General features: G+C 42.3%; 1 protein-coding gene across 2 annotated transcripts in view; it reads left to right on the top strand.

The window, feature by feature from the left end:
* The window catches only part of SLC9A7 (solute carrier family 9 member A7), a 106,788-nt gene that overhangs the window by 31,197 nt on the left and 62,144 nt on the right, over positions 1-13,447 (top strand). For both annotated transcript variants that reach the window (XM_089693514.1, XM_089693515.1), the window contains exon 2: positions 10,084-10,283. In XM_089693514.1, the coding sequence (XP_089549640.1) occupies positions 10,084-10,283 (200 nt within the window). The remainder of the gene's footprint in view (positions 1-10,083; positions 10,284-13,447) is intronic.

Genomic DNA, 13,447 nt, shown 5'->3' with positions numbered 1-13,447 from the left:
TAATATTAAAGTGTTACTAAACCCACAACAGTACAATCAGTCTGTATATGCAGTAAAGCATGCTTGTTATACTCTCTGTGGAACCTAAGGGGTTAATCCTCTGCATTGTGTAAAAAGGCTGTTTGATCCTGACTTCTCTGATCCTCCCCTTCTTCCAGTGTCCCCCTCTTATCTCCTGATAAGACATATCGTGTGGGGTGACTCTGAATATGCTCAGTTTGGTGTGTATTGCTAGAGAGGTGTTTGGGTTGTTGTTTTTTTTTTTTTTTTTTTTAGGAGAGTGCATGTGATCAGAACAGGATCAATCAGAACTGTCCAGACAGAGGTCAGGGATTTTGCATCTTCCTAGGGGTGGGCAACTGTGGCCCTCCAGCTGCTGGTGAACTACAAGTCCCATCATGCCCCTGCCTTTGGGAATCTTGCTTGTAACTCAGTTTTGCAATGCCTCATGGGACTTGTAGTTCTACAACAGCTGGAGGGCCACAGTTGCCCACCCCTGTCCTAGAGCAAAATGAAAACTCCTACAAGCTTTAACCAGTACTCTGCTGGACACTGATACAGTTTATATTTTCAAAAATAATTGCATTTCCATGTTCTGTGTACTGCGGGAGACCAGATATAGTGAATGCAGGGTTCTGGGATTAGTAACACTTTAAAGTGTTAAACCCATAACCGTAAAATCATTCTGTATATGCAGTAAAGCATGCTTGTTATACTTACTGTGGAAGGGGTTAATCCCCTGCATTGTGCAAAAAGAAGTTTGATCCTGTCTTCTCTGATCTTCCCCTATTTCTACTGTCCCCAATCCATCTGCTGATAGTACAGAGTCCTAGGAGGCACTTTGCACATGCTCAGTTTGGTGTGTATTGCTAGAGGTTTTTTATTTTTTCCTTGGGAGAGTGCATGTGATCAACACCGGGCCAATCAGCACTGTCCAGACAGTTCAGGGGTTATGCATCCTCATAGGACAATCTGGAGAGAATGAAAACTCCTCCTACAACCTTTAACCAATGCTCTGCTGGACACTGATAGAAGTCACAAGACTGCTCTAACTGCTGATGAGAAAAGGTATTTAGCAGTTTATATTTACTAAAGTAATTGCATTTCCATGTTCTGTGTACTGTGGGAGACCAGATATAGTGAATGCAGGGTCCTGGGTTTAGTAACACTTTAAATTGGCCTGTAGTAAAAGAACTGGAAGTAGGCTTAAAATGCCAATTTGATGTAACCCCCTCACTCCCCCTCTCTGTTGGGGTCCCTCAAGGCTCCATCCTCAGGCCCCTTCTCTTCTCCATCTACACCTCCTCCCTTGGCCAACTCATACACTCTCACGGCTTCAACTAACACCTATATGCCGACGACACACAAATCTATCTCTCACCCCCTCAGTCTCCGCCCGAATCACACACCTACTGAGCGACATATCAGACTGGATGTTGCTCCACTTCCTTAAACTGAACCTCTCCAAAACCGAGTTTCTTGTCTTCCCCCCCAGCCTGGACACCACCCCCCCATTGACTTCTCCTTCATGTCCAACAACGCCACCATCAAACCCGCCCCGCAGGCCAGAGTACTTGGTGTCATTCTGGACTCCAACCTATCATTCCAGCCCCAAGTCCAATCTTTATCAAACTCATGCAGACTCCACCTCCGCAAGATCGCCAAAATACGCCCATTCCTAACCCCAGAAACCACTAAACAGCTCATCCACTCCATCATATCACGACTCGATTACTGTCACTCCCTCCTCACTGGCCTGCCTCGCTACAGTCTATCCTGAATACGGCAGCCAGACACATCCACCTTACCAACCGCTCCGTTTCCGCCACCCCCTCTGCCAATCCCTCCACTGGCTTCCGATTGCCCAACAGCTCAAATTCAAAATCCTAACACTGACGTACAAAGCCGTCCACCATACTGCCCCGAACTACATCACTGACCTAATATCCAAGTACCGCCCAGCACGCACACTCCGCTCCTCACAAGATCTCCTTCTCTCTAGTTCCCTGCTCTCCTCCTCCCATGCCCGCCTCCAGGACTTCTCCAGGGTGTCACCCATCCTCTGGAACTCCATGCCCCAACCCATCAGATTATCACCTACTCTCCTCTCCTTTAGGCGCACCCTGAAAACCCATCTCTTCAGGGAAGCCTACCCCACCCCCTGCTAACTTGACTGACCTCCTCCACTCTTCCTACCACTCCTTCCCCCACAGCTTTCTCCTCCTGTACCACTATCCCCTCCCTCCTAGATTGTAAGCTCGAAAGAGCAGGGCCCTCGAACCCCTCGTGTATCGCATTGGATAGTTATTGTTCTGTCACATGTTGTCTCCCATTGTAATGTACAGCGCTGAGCAAACTATTGGCGCTTTATAAATACTGTATAATAATAATAATAAACCTATTTTTGTGCTCATTCCTTTTGTGTCTCTGGGAGAGCTGATTGTATACACATTTGATTTATTACCGGTGCAGCAGTTCTCCACATTGTACATTGGCATCAGTCCCTATAATTAAGGTGCTTACAATCGAAGTTCCTTTTCTCAGTGTGTGTCCAATTTAGATAAGAACCAATTCACGTATAGGAAAGAGAACATGTGAACTCCAGGCAGGTAGTGTACTGGCTGGGATTTAAACCAAGGACCCAATGATTCAAAGCAGATGTATTAACTGCTAGACCACTGTGCTCCCTGACCGATTTGGAGTCTGTATTGGCCAGATGATTGACAGCAGCTTAGTGACGTGTAAAACATGGTAATAAACTACTCCAAGGAGAATAGATTCTTTGCAAAATTACCGAGCATGATAAAATTTAGTATAATCAGTAGGGATTTACCGAAATTTCTGTGGCCTAAGGTTTCGGCCGAAAATACCAAATTTGGCCAATATGAAAATAAGCAACGATACAGGTGCCGAACATAACCCCACGACCCACCTGGTGGTTCTCAGCCTTACCTGTCCAATGATCCCGGCGCTGGGCATGGAGATCAATGAAGGAAAGATGGCCTCCACTAATCTCTATGCCCTTGGAGGACCGGAATGATGTCATTACGTCACTTGCGGTTCCAGTGCCTTGTAAACAAGGCCTTTTAATTTTTTTTTTTTTTTTGTTATAAAGCACTAGATCAATGATTTTTCATCTAATGCTTTACATTGCAGAGGAGAGATGTGGGGTCTTATTGACCCCATATCTCTCCTTAAAGAGAACCTGTCACTATTTCTATCAAAAGGGATGTTTGCATTCTTTGTGATAGGAATAAAAGTGATTGTAATAAGTGCCCCTATGCTCACACGTAGTGGTGAACGCGTACGTAGGCCACACCCACATTTGTAAACTGTGTTCAAAACACATGTGAGATATCACCACGAATGTCAGTGTAAGAGCAATAATTCTTGCACTAGACCTCTAAAAATTTCTGTAGGTTACCAGTGTAAAGTTACAAAGCATCACCCATGGAGATTTTTAAGTATGGTAGTTTGGCGCCATTCCATGAGCATTCGCAATTTTAAAGTGTGGCATGTTGGGTATCTACTCGGCATAACATTTTTCATATTTTACAAAAACATTGGAGAGTATATATTGTGCGTTGTTTTTTGTTTTTTAAATTGCATTTGAGAAATATATTCATTGTTAAAAACTGTCCATGTCAGTTTTGGTTTTCAGCCAAGTGCATCCTGAAGTTTCACTTTCGGCACCAGAATTTGTTATTTCAGTGCACCGCTACTAATCGGTATACCTGGCATATAACACACCTGATGGTGTACAAGCACTGTGTTTAAAGGTACAGTATTTTAGATTCCCCTTCACCCACTGGCTATGGGACTTGTGGTATCGGACCGTCAGTGTGAAAGGGACCTTATGGAACCCTGTCTACAACAGTCCTGCAGAGTGCATGTCTGTGTGACTGTTTTTATTTTTTAAATGTGCACAGTTCAAAGAATCTCAATAGGAACATATCCTATAAAAACCTGATGTAACTGGAAAATGTTGGGAGGTTGAAACATTTTACATATATTAAAATTTGTTCTTTCTGACAATGTACTGGCACAGTGTTTTTCAACCTTTTTTGTGCAAAGGCACACTTTTTTCATGAAAAAAATCACGAGGCACACCACCATTAGAAAATGTTAAAAAAATTTACCTCTGTGCCTATATTGACTATATATAAAGTAATTCTCTTGAATAGGAATCAAACACAAAGAAATTATTTTATAATTACTTTATTATGAAATAATAAAGTATTTTATAATTGGACCCGGGGGCCGGACCAAGAGTAGATGAATGATGTGTATGTGTCATCCATAGTAAGTATAGTAATATTCCCCCATAGTAAGCATAGTAATTAATCCCCCATATAGTAATTCATCCTCCATATAGTAATTCATCCCCCATAGTAATTCATCCCTCATATAGTATTTCATCCCCCCATATAGTATTTCATCCCCCCATATAGTATTTCATCCCCCCATATAGTATTTCATCCCTCATATAGTAATTCATCCCTCATATAGTAATTCATCCCTCATATAGTATTTCATCCCCCATATAGTATTTCATCCCCCCATATAGTATTTCATCCCCTCATATAGTATTTCATCCCTCATATAGTATTTCATCCCCCCATATAGTATTTCATCCCTCATACAGTAATTCATCCCTCATACAGTAATTCATCCCCCATATAGTATTTCATCCCTCATATAGTATTTCATCCCCCCATATAGTATTTCATCCCTCATATAGTAATTCATCCCCCCATATAGTATTTCATCCCCCCATATAGTATTTCATCCCCCCATATAGTATTTCATCCCCCCATATAGTATTTCATCCCTCATATAGTAATTCATCCCTGATATAGTAATTCATCCCCCATATAGTATTTCATCCCCCCATATAGTATTTCATCCCTCATAAAGTAATTCATCCCTCATATAGTATTTCATCCCCCACAGTACTATTCCCCCCCCCCCCCTTCTAGTAAGCCAAGTCCCCCGTGTCAATTCACTTACCTTTTGCGTTCCTCTCGCTGTCTTCCCGCGCCGTTCGGGTCTTCAGGGCGGACTGTGAGAGGAGCCTAGCTCCCCTCCCCTCACGTTCGGCACGCTGCCCCGCCTACACACATCCTGACAGCCACATCCGCAAGCCGGATTAAAAGGTCCGCGCGGACTTTTGGGGCTGCCAACCGAGAGGAGGCAGGGGAGCGGCCGACCGAGAGGAGGGAGGGGAGCAGGCGCCCGGCACACAGAAGAGCCGCATTAGACTGGGTAAAGAGCCGCATGTGGCTCGCGAGCCGCGGCTTGCCGACCACTGAATCATTAGATTCTAATGATTGGTCTATTTGTGAGCCGAAGCCACATGTTACAGATGAAATTGGAATTTTTCCCACGGCACACCAGACAATATCTCACGGCACACTAGTGTGCCGCGGCACAGTGGTTGAAAAACGCTGTACTGGCATACGTCTTAAGAAAAAACACCTGGGAATCTATGTATAAACGTTCACACTGCAGATGTAACACAGAGTGAACATTTGACATGTTTTCTCAAATCTGATTAGTTCCTGTAGTTCCAGTGCCATCTAGTGACCATAATGTGCGTGTGTTTTTGGGGTTTTTTTTTTTTTGTTTGGTTTTGTTTTTTTTCGACCCCCACCCCCCGAAATGCCTCAATCAGGAAAACACACAATATGGCCACTAGGCGGCACTGGCAATATAGGACCTAATCATGGTGTCCGTTTATTACACAGAGAATAGCTGTGATTCAGAGGATCGCAGCTACTGTATTCTCTGGTCATTCACAGACACTCAGGAGATCAGCGGAGAACATGTTCATCTCTTCACTGGAGATCTGTGTTCTCCCTCCAGATTCTCCAGCCCAGAGCTGGAGAATCGGAGGAACCGCAAACTAAGCAGCGATAATTTACCTCTGCTTAGTAAAGTGATCTTTTACTGTAATCTCACGAGATTATAGTAAAATCAACCATTTTTCAGTGTTTGTAGACCGTTCTCCAGCGTTTGTAGACCGTTCTCCCTTCGTTCAGAGAACTGATCTACACCGCTTCTTAAAAGGCATTCACGGGAGAACTGTGTTCTCCGAGAATTCCGGAGAACTGAGCAGCGATCATTTACCGCTGGTTCATAAATGGATACCCATATTCGAGACAATGCAGTGAATTTGCCCTACAGCTTTAGTCCTATCATTTTAGTTGATGAAGTCATGGCGCTTAACTGGAAACCGGTAGGTGGAGTTGCTATGCATGGCAGAGAAATCAAAGGATGAAAACTCCACTGTTATTTCTTTTCAAGTTCAAGGGTTAGTTCACCTTTACCAAAAAACAGCTTGTGCAGACCAGGGCTGTCTGTAGATAAAAACAAACTGTGCAGCTCTGACTAAATTTGAATAATGTCCTTGTTATAGGTGTAGGCCATTTACATACCTCCTGAAGCCTGACTGGCATACTCCCAAGACTTTGCTAGATGAGGCCTAGTCATTACTGTCACCTCCACCATCACAGGAGTGAGCTCTCACACGCTGACCTCAGTGCTACTGCATCAGGGGAGAGAGAGAGCATGTGAGGGGGTCTGAATAAGAGAAAGCTCACTCCTGTGATGGTGGAGGTGACAGTAATGACTTGGCCTCCCTTGGCAACATCCTGGGAGTATTCCAATCAGGCTTCATGAGGTACGTAAATGGCCAACACCTATAGCAAGGACAGTTTTTTTTTTTTTTTTTTTTTTTTTTTTTTTTTTTTTAATGAAAACCACTTTAGCATTGACCTAAAATGTACAATATAAAGTGCTGTCCTTGATCAGAAATTTCAGGTGCCTGAAAATGTGCAATAGATCATCTTTCAGATTGTAATCTCAAATTATGTCTACAGGGGAATTTTATAATTTGGCAGTGGAAGGATAAAAAGCAGCTGAATTTCAGGGGTTTTCCAGGGCTCTGTTTTCTCAGGGCTCTTGAGCATCCAGATTACATTGTGTATTTAGTGACCAGGCATTCAAAGACCTGTTTATCCCCCGCCCTGATTTTCCCTTTGTTGAATTGTATCACTGTTTGGAAGCCTGTTCCTTAATGTTGGATACCATATTTCTTGAGGTTCCTGGCTGGATCTCCACATCTGTTGATTTTCACTTAGCATACCTTTTGTTTATTTTATTTATTTCAGGTACTTATATAGCGCAATCAATTTACACAGCGCTTTACACACACACATATATATATATATATATACACACACACTAACAATAATTCCAGTGCAGAAAAACACAATATATGATGAAAGATGAGGTTGGCATCAAGTATATAGATGCCAAACATATCAAGCTTTAAAATGGCATGTGCTTGTGAAATGGTGAAATGGTGACAAACTTCAGTACCAAATATTGTCCATAGGTGACGCTTTAAAAGCCTTTACAGGTCATCAGTTTAAATAGTGAACCATGAATGATGGCCCTAGAGTTATTCCTCTCCCTCTGGTGTGTGCAGAGATATGTACAATGTGTAGTGTGATTGATCTTTTCCTACATAACCGCACCAAATCCTTGCTATTGCTCATGTATACGGGAACTGGGGGCTTTAAAATGTGTTTTTTCATTTACAGTGTGTTACTTTAAACTTTTTTTTTTTCTCTGAACTTTATTATTGCCATATTGCTGGTCACAGATCCTCTTTAAAGAAACACAAGAGGTCTATCAGTCCCCCAGACTCCTCCTACCACTCCATCCCCCACAGCTATTTCCTCCTGTACCACTATCCCCTCCCTTCTAGATTGTAAGCTCAAAGGAGCAGGGCCCTCGAACCATTTGTGTATCACATTGTATGTTATTGTACTGTCACATGTTCTGTCTCCCATTGTAATGTACAGTGCTGAGCGAACTGTTGGCGCTTTATAAATACTGTATAATAATATATATATAGTACATTCACATCAGTCCCTAACCCTCAAGGGGTGTACAATCTAAGGTCCCTAACTCACATTTATACATACATATACTAGGGCCAATTTAGACAGGAGCCGATTAGCTTACCAGCATGTCTTTGGTTTCCTCCCACACTCCAGAGTACCCAGAGGAAACCCAAGCAGGCACAGTCATGCACGTTACATGCAAACTCCAGGCAGGTGGTGCTGTGGTCGGGATTCGAACCAGGGACCCTAGTACTGCCAGGCGGAAGTGCTAGTCACTTAGCCACTGTGCTGCCTGTATATATTTCATTTTTGTTTGTTCTTTTGCCACCGTATTATGATCGCTACCTTCTAAAGCTTTATATCTGAGCCCCTGTGTGGGTGGAATAGGTGCTCACCTCGTTACAAATCGAATCAAAAATTATTGAACTAGAAAGACATGTTTGTGGTTATAGATATTGGACATTTATGCAGTCCATTTTGAATGTTTAGGTAAAGTGTTACTAAACCCAGGACCCTGCATTCACTATATCTGGTCTCCCACAGTACACACGACATGAAAATACAATTATTTTAGTAAATAGAAACTGCTAAATATCTTTTCTCATCAGCAGCTAGAGCAATCTTGTGACTTCTATCAGTGGCCAGCAGAGCTCTGGGTATAGCTTGTAGGATTAGTAGGGATGCATCGAAATTCCGGTGGCCGCAAACGTTTTAGCTGAAAACACCCCTTTTGGCTGTCAGCCGAAATGAAAAACAAGCACCTATATAGGTGTCAAAAAAAACCCCGCCCCTCAAAGCCACCCACCCACCCACCGCTCGGTAGTTCAGTCTTACCTGAAAATCCATCATTCCTGGTGCTGTGCATAGAGATGAGTGAAGGAAAGATGGCCGCCACACATGCCCTTGGAGAACTGGAGTGATGCCATTTCCAGTTCTGGCCATTTATTATTTATTTATTTTTAAAGCACTAGATCAATACTTTTTTTGATCCAATGCTTTACATTGCAGAGGAGAGATGTGGGGTCTTATTGACCCCAGATCTCTCCATAAAGAGGACCTGTCACTAATTATTTCTATCACAAGGGATGCATGCATTTCTTGTGATAAGAATAAAAGTGATTACAATTTTTTTAAAAGGAACCGTGCAAAAAAAAAAACAAAAAACAAAAACATAAAATTAAAAAAAAAAAAGTTTAAAGTGCCCCCGTCCCCCCATGCTCGCACGTAGTGATGAACTCCTACGTAGGCCATGTCCACATATGTAAATGGTGTTGAAACCGCACATGTTAGGTATCGCCACGAACGTCGGAGCAAGAGCAATAATTCTCACACTAGACCTCCTCTGTAACTTTACACTGATAACCTGTACAAATTTTTAAAGCATTACCTATGGAGATTTTTAAGTACTGCATATACCGCGTTTTATGCCATTCCACGAGCGTGCACAATTTTAAAGCGTGACATGTTGGGTATTGATTTACTCGCTGTAACATCGCCCCCCCATTATACTTAACTTGATCCAGGGCTGTGCCCGAGAGCAGTGGCTCTCTCCTCTCTCTCCCTCCACACTGGACATTGATGCAAAATCCATTGGTGCCTGCTGCTGTCAGTCTGTGAGGAGGGAGGGGGTGGGGCCAAGCTGCGCTGTGTGTGTCCATGGATTGGTCAATCGGGAAGTGGCTTGCTATGGGGACACTCATAAAGGGAGAGGAGCTAGGAGTGCCACGGGGGACCCCAGAAGCGGAAGATGGGGGCTGCTCTGTAAAAATCATTGCAAAGAGCAGGTAAGTATGACATGTTTATCATTTTTACATTACAAAATACCTTTTACAATCACTTTAATTTTTGTTTAGTAGAAATGGGCTGACAAGCCCTAAAACACAGTTCTGACTAGCATGGACTCTTGCCATTACCACTGAATTAAATTCCCCAGAATATCACACTATTCAGATCTATGTGAATGCAAAACAGCATGAATCACATCAAATGCAGGTCAGAAGAATGTGTATGGCACCTGTCAATAAATTCTGAATGGTCCCAAAAGCCTTTCAACCAAATGTCTAATCACACTGCATATGCCTGCCGACACAGGCCCTTCAAATATTTAAATAGAAAATATATGCTGTCTTTGAAATTCCAAAACTATTATTACTTTTTTTTTAAATTTTAGGACTTATTGTGGGTGTGATACTAAGATACGGCACTCCTTCTACCAGCACCTATGACAAAACCATCAGCTGCTCTCAAGAACAAAGGGCTTATACCACACTACTAGTCAACGTCAGTGGGAAATTCTTTGAATACACTTTGAAGGGTGAAATTATTCCTGAGAAGATTCATAATGTGGAACAGAATGACATGCTAAGAAAGGTAAGTAATCCATGCCTACCTAAAGAATACATACTACAAAAAAAAAAAAAAATGCATACACTACTCTTTTGGCATATTGACTTATGAAGGTCAGTGCTTCCTGTGACTGTGTGTGCTGCCATCTGTTGGCGTGTTACAAAACTAGTCTCAACTTTTTGATACTACCTCGTATACTGTATATAAAATTACATGCATGAAGACACTTAGCCAGAGGACTACAAGGACAAGAGGTTAGCGTTTGCATCAAGAACTAGTGTTTTTCTTTATCAAGTGCTACTAAGCAATTTATCTGTAGTTGTCAACACAAATTTAGTGCTGGCTTCTACAATATCTACTCCCTACAACAGAGATCTGCAAGGTATTGAATATGTATACTTACATTGGTTCAAGTTAGGCTAATTCTTGTCTTTTCTACAGCAAGGTAGGGATGGTGAAGGAGGTTCTCTTTAATGGATAGAGGGCAGCCAGCATCCTTTGTTCCTTTGATTTCTACTGTCCTTGGCCTGTCTATTTTGTTCATTGGATTTTAGGTCTTTCAATCATCGATGCTCAGCATCACATATGGGCGTCACGTAAGGCGGTGTGCATGCAAATGTCTGCTTAGAGACACCCTCTCCACCAAGCTGATACAGTGGGGCAAAAAGGTATTTAGTCAGCCACCAATTGTGCAAGTTCTCCCACTTAAAAAGATGAGAGAGACCTGTAATTGGCATCATAGGTAGACCCCAACTATGAGAGACAAAATGAGAAAAAAAATCCAGACAATCACATTGGCTGATTTGGAAAGAATTTATTTGCAAATTATGGTGGTAAATAAGTAGTTGGTCAATATCAAAAGTTCATCTCAATACTTTGTTGGCAATGACAGAGGTCAAACGTTTCCTGTAAGTCTTCACAAGGTTGGCACACACTGTTGCTGGTATGTTGGCCCATTCCTCCATGCAGATCTCCTCTAGAGCAGTGATGTTTTGGGGCTGTCGCTGGGCAACACGGACTTTCAACTCCCTCCAAAGGTTTTCTATGGGGTTGAGATCTGGAGACTGGCTAGGCCACTCCAGGACCTTGAAATGCTTCTTACAAAGCCACTCCTTCGTTGCTCGGGCGGTATGTTTGGGATCATTGTCATGTTGGAAGACCCAGCCACGTTTCATCTTCAATGCCCTTGCTGATGGAAGGAGGTTTGCACTCAAAATCTCACGATACATGGCCCCATTCATTCTGGCCTGTACATGGATCAGTCGTCCTGGTCCCTTTGTGGAAAAACAGCCCCAAAGCATGATATTGCCACCCCCATGCTTCACAGTATGTATGGTGTTCTTTGGATGCAACTCAGCTTTCTCTCTCCTCCAAACACGACGAGTTGTATTTCTACCAAACCATTCTATTTTGGTTTCATCTGACCATATGACATTCTCCCAATCCTCTTCTGGATCATCCAAATGCTCTCTAGCAAACTTCAGACGGGCCCGGACATGTAGTGGCTTAAGCAGGGGGACACGTCTGGCAGTGCAGAATCTGAGTCCCTGGCGGCGTAGTGTGTTACTGATGGTAGCCTTTGTTACGTTGGTCCCAGCTCTCTGCAGGTCATTCACTAGGTCCCCCTTGTGGTCCTGGGATTTTTGCTCACCGTTCTTGTGATCATTTTGACCCCACGGGGTGAGATCTTGCGTGGAGCCCCAGATCGAGGGAGATTAATCAGTGGTCTTGTATGTCTTCCATTTTCTAATTATTGCTCCCACAGTTGATTTGTTCACACCAAGCTGCTTGCCTATTGCAGATTCAGTCTTCCCAGCCTGGTGCAGGTCTACAATTTTGTTTCTGGTGTCCTTCGACAGCTCTTTGGTCTTCACCATAGTGGAGTTTGGAGTGTGACTGTTTGAGGTTGTGGACAGGTGTCTTTTATACTGATAACAAGTTCAAACAGGTGCCATTGATACAGGTAATCGGTGCAGGACAGAGGAGCCTCTAAAAGAAGAAGGTACAGGTCTGTTAAAGCCAGAAATCTTGCTTGTTTGTAGGTGACCAAATACTTATTTTCCACCATAATTTGCAAATAAATTCTTTCCAAATCAGCCAATGTGATTGTCTGGATTTTTTTTCTCATGTTGTCTCTCATAGTTGAGGTCTACCTATGATGCCAATTACAGGCCTCTCTCATCTTTTTAAGTGGGAGAACTTGCACAATTGGTGGCTGACTAAATACTTTTTTGCCCCACTGTATCTACCCATTAAGGCATTTTGATATTTGCAGAACTCTTCTTAAGAAGAGGCAGGGTGCTGTAATGTGTTTTTTGTTTTTGTTTTTTTAAGGTTTGTACACCACCCTGCCAACCACTTCCACCAGGTTTTATCTGTCTTCATAGCATAGAAAAGCACAGAGAACCAGTGATGACATCGGGAGGTCTAAAATAAGAGATTATTATTATACAGGATTTATTTGGCGCCAACAGTTTGCACAGCACTTTACAAAATGAATGTAGACATTACAGTTACAATACAATTTGGTACAAGAGGAAACAGAGGGCCCTGCTCGTTAGAGCTTACAATCTAGGAGGAAGAGATGTAATTAAAATGTAAAGGTGTTCTTTAAAATTTTCATTAGCATGTTTGAAGGGGAAATGAGGAACCTGGGAAGGCAACTTCAGCTTTAAAGATGCATAGCTTTATGAGGAGCATGATACTACATGTGCCTATGGTAAATGATCCTAATCAGTTGTATTAAATACAACCTAGGATATTGTGATTGATTTCTGTTTATGTATATAATGACGTGAACGATAAAATGAAAAACTGGACATATGCTTATTCCATAATATAAATTCTGTTTTATTTTTCTGATAACATTAGGTATAATTTGACTGTTGCTTTTATCACAGACATTGTTACATGTGCTTGTATAGACAGATGCTGTTATATACAAAAGCTGTTTAATCGCAAGGAATAAAAACCATCAAAAGCAGAACCACACTGCTTGACCGTAAAGTGGGGTTATATTTTGCAATGAGATATATCAGACTTTGTACTTTTAGCCTTAGAATGACACTAATTGCATTTATCATCTAAATTGAGACAAATAGATTGCATATGACCGTTATTTTCTACTTTGAGTTCATCTATTATTGTCAGTAGCATTCTCTGGCTTCACTGCACTTCATAGAATTGCC

Source organism: Staurois parvus, unplaced genomic scaffold, assembly GCF_062004578.1.
Source record: "Staurois parvus isolate SC_StPar_1 unplaced genomic scaffold, SC_StPar_1.0 ptg000634l, whole genome shotgun sequence".
In the NCBI taxonomy this organism is placed as follows: domain Eukaryota; kingdom Metazoa; phylum Chordata; class Amphibia; order Anura; family Ranidae; genus Staurois; species Staurois parvus.
This window is presented reverse-complemented; position numbering and strand designations above follow the sequence as displayed.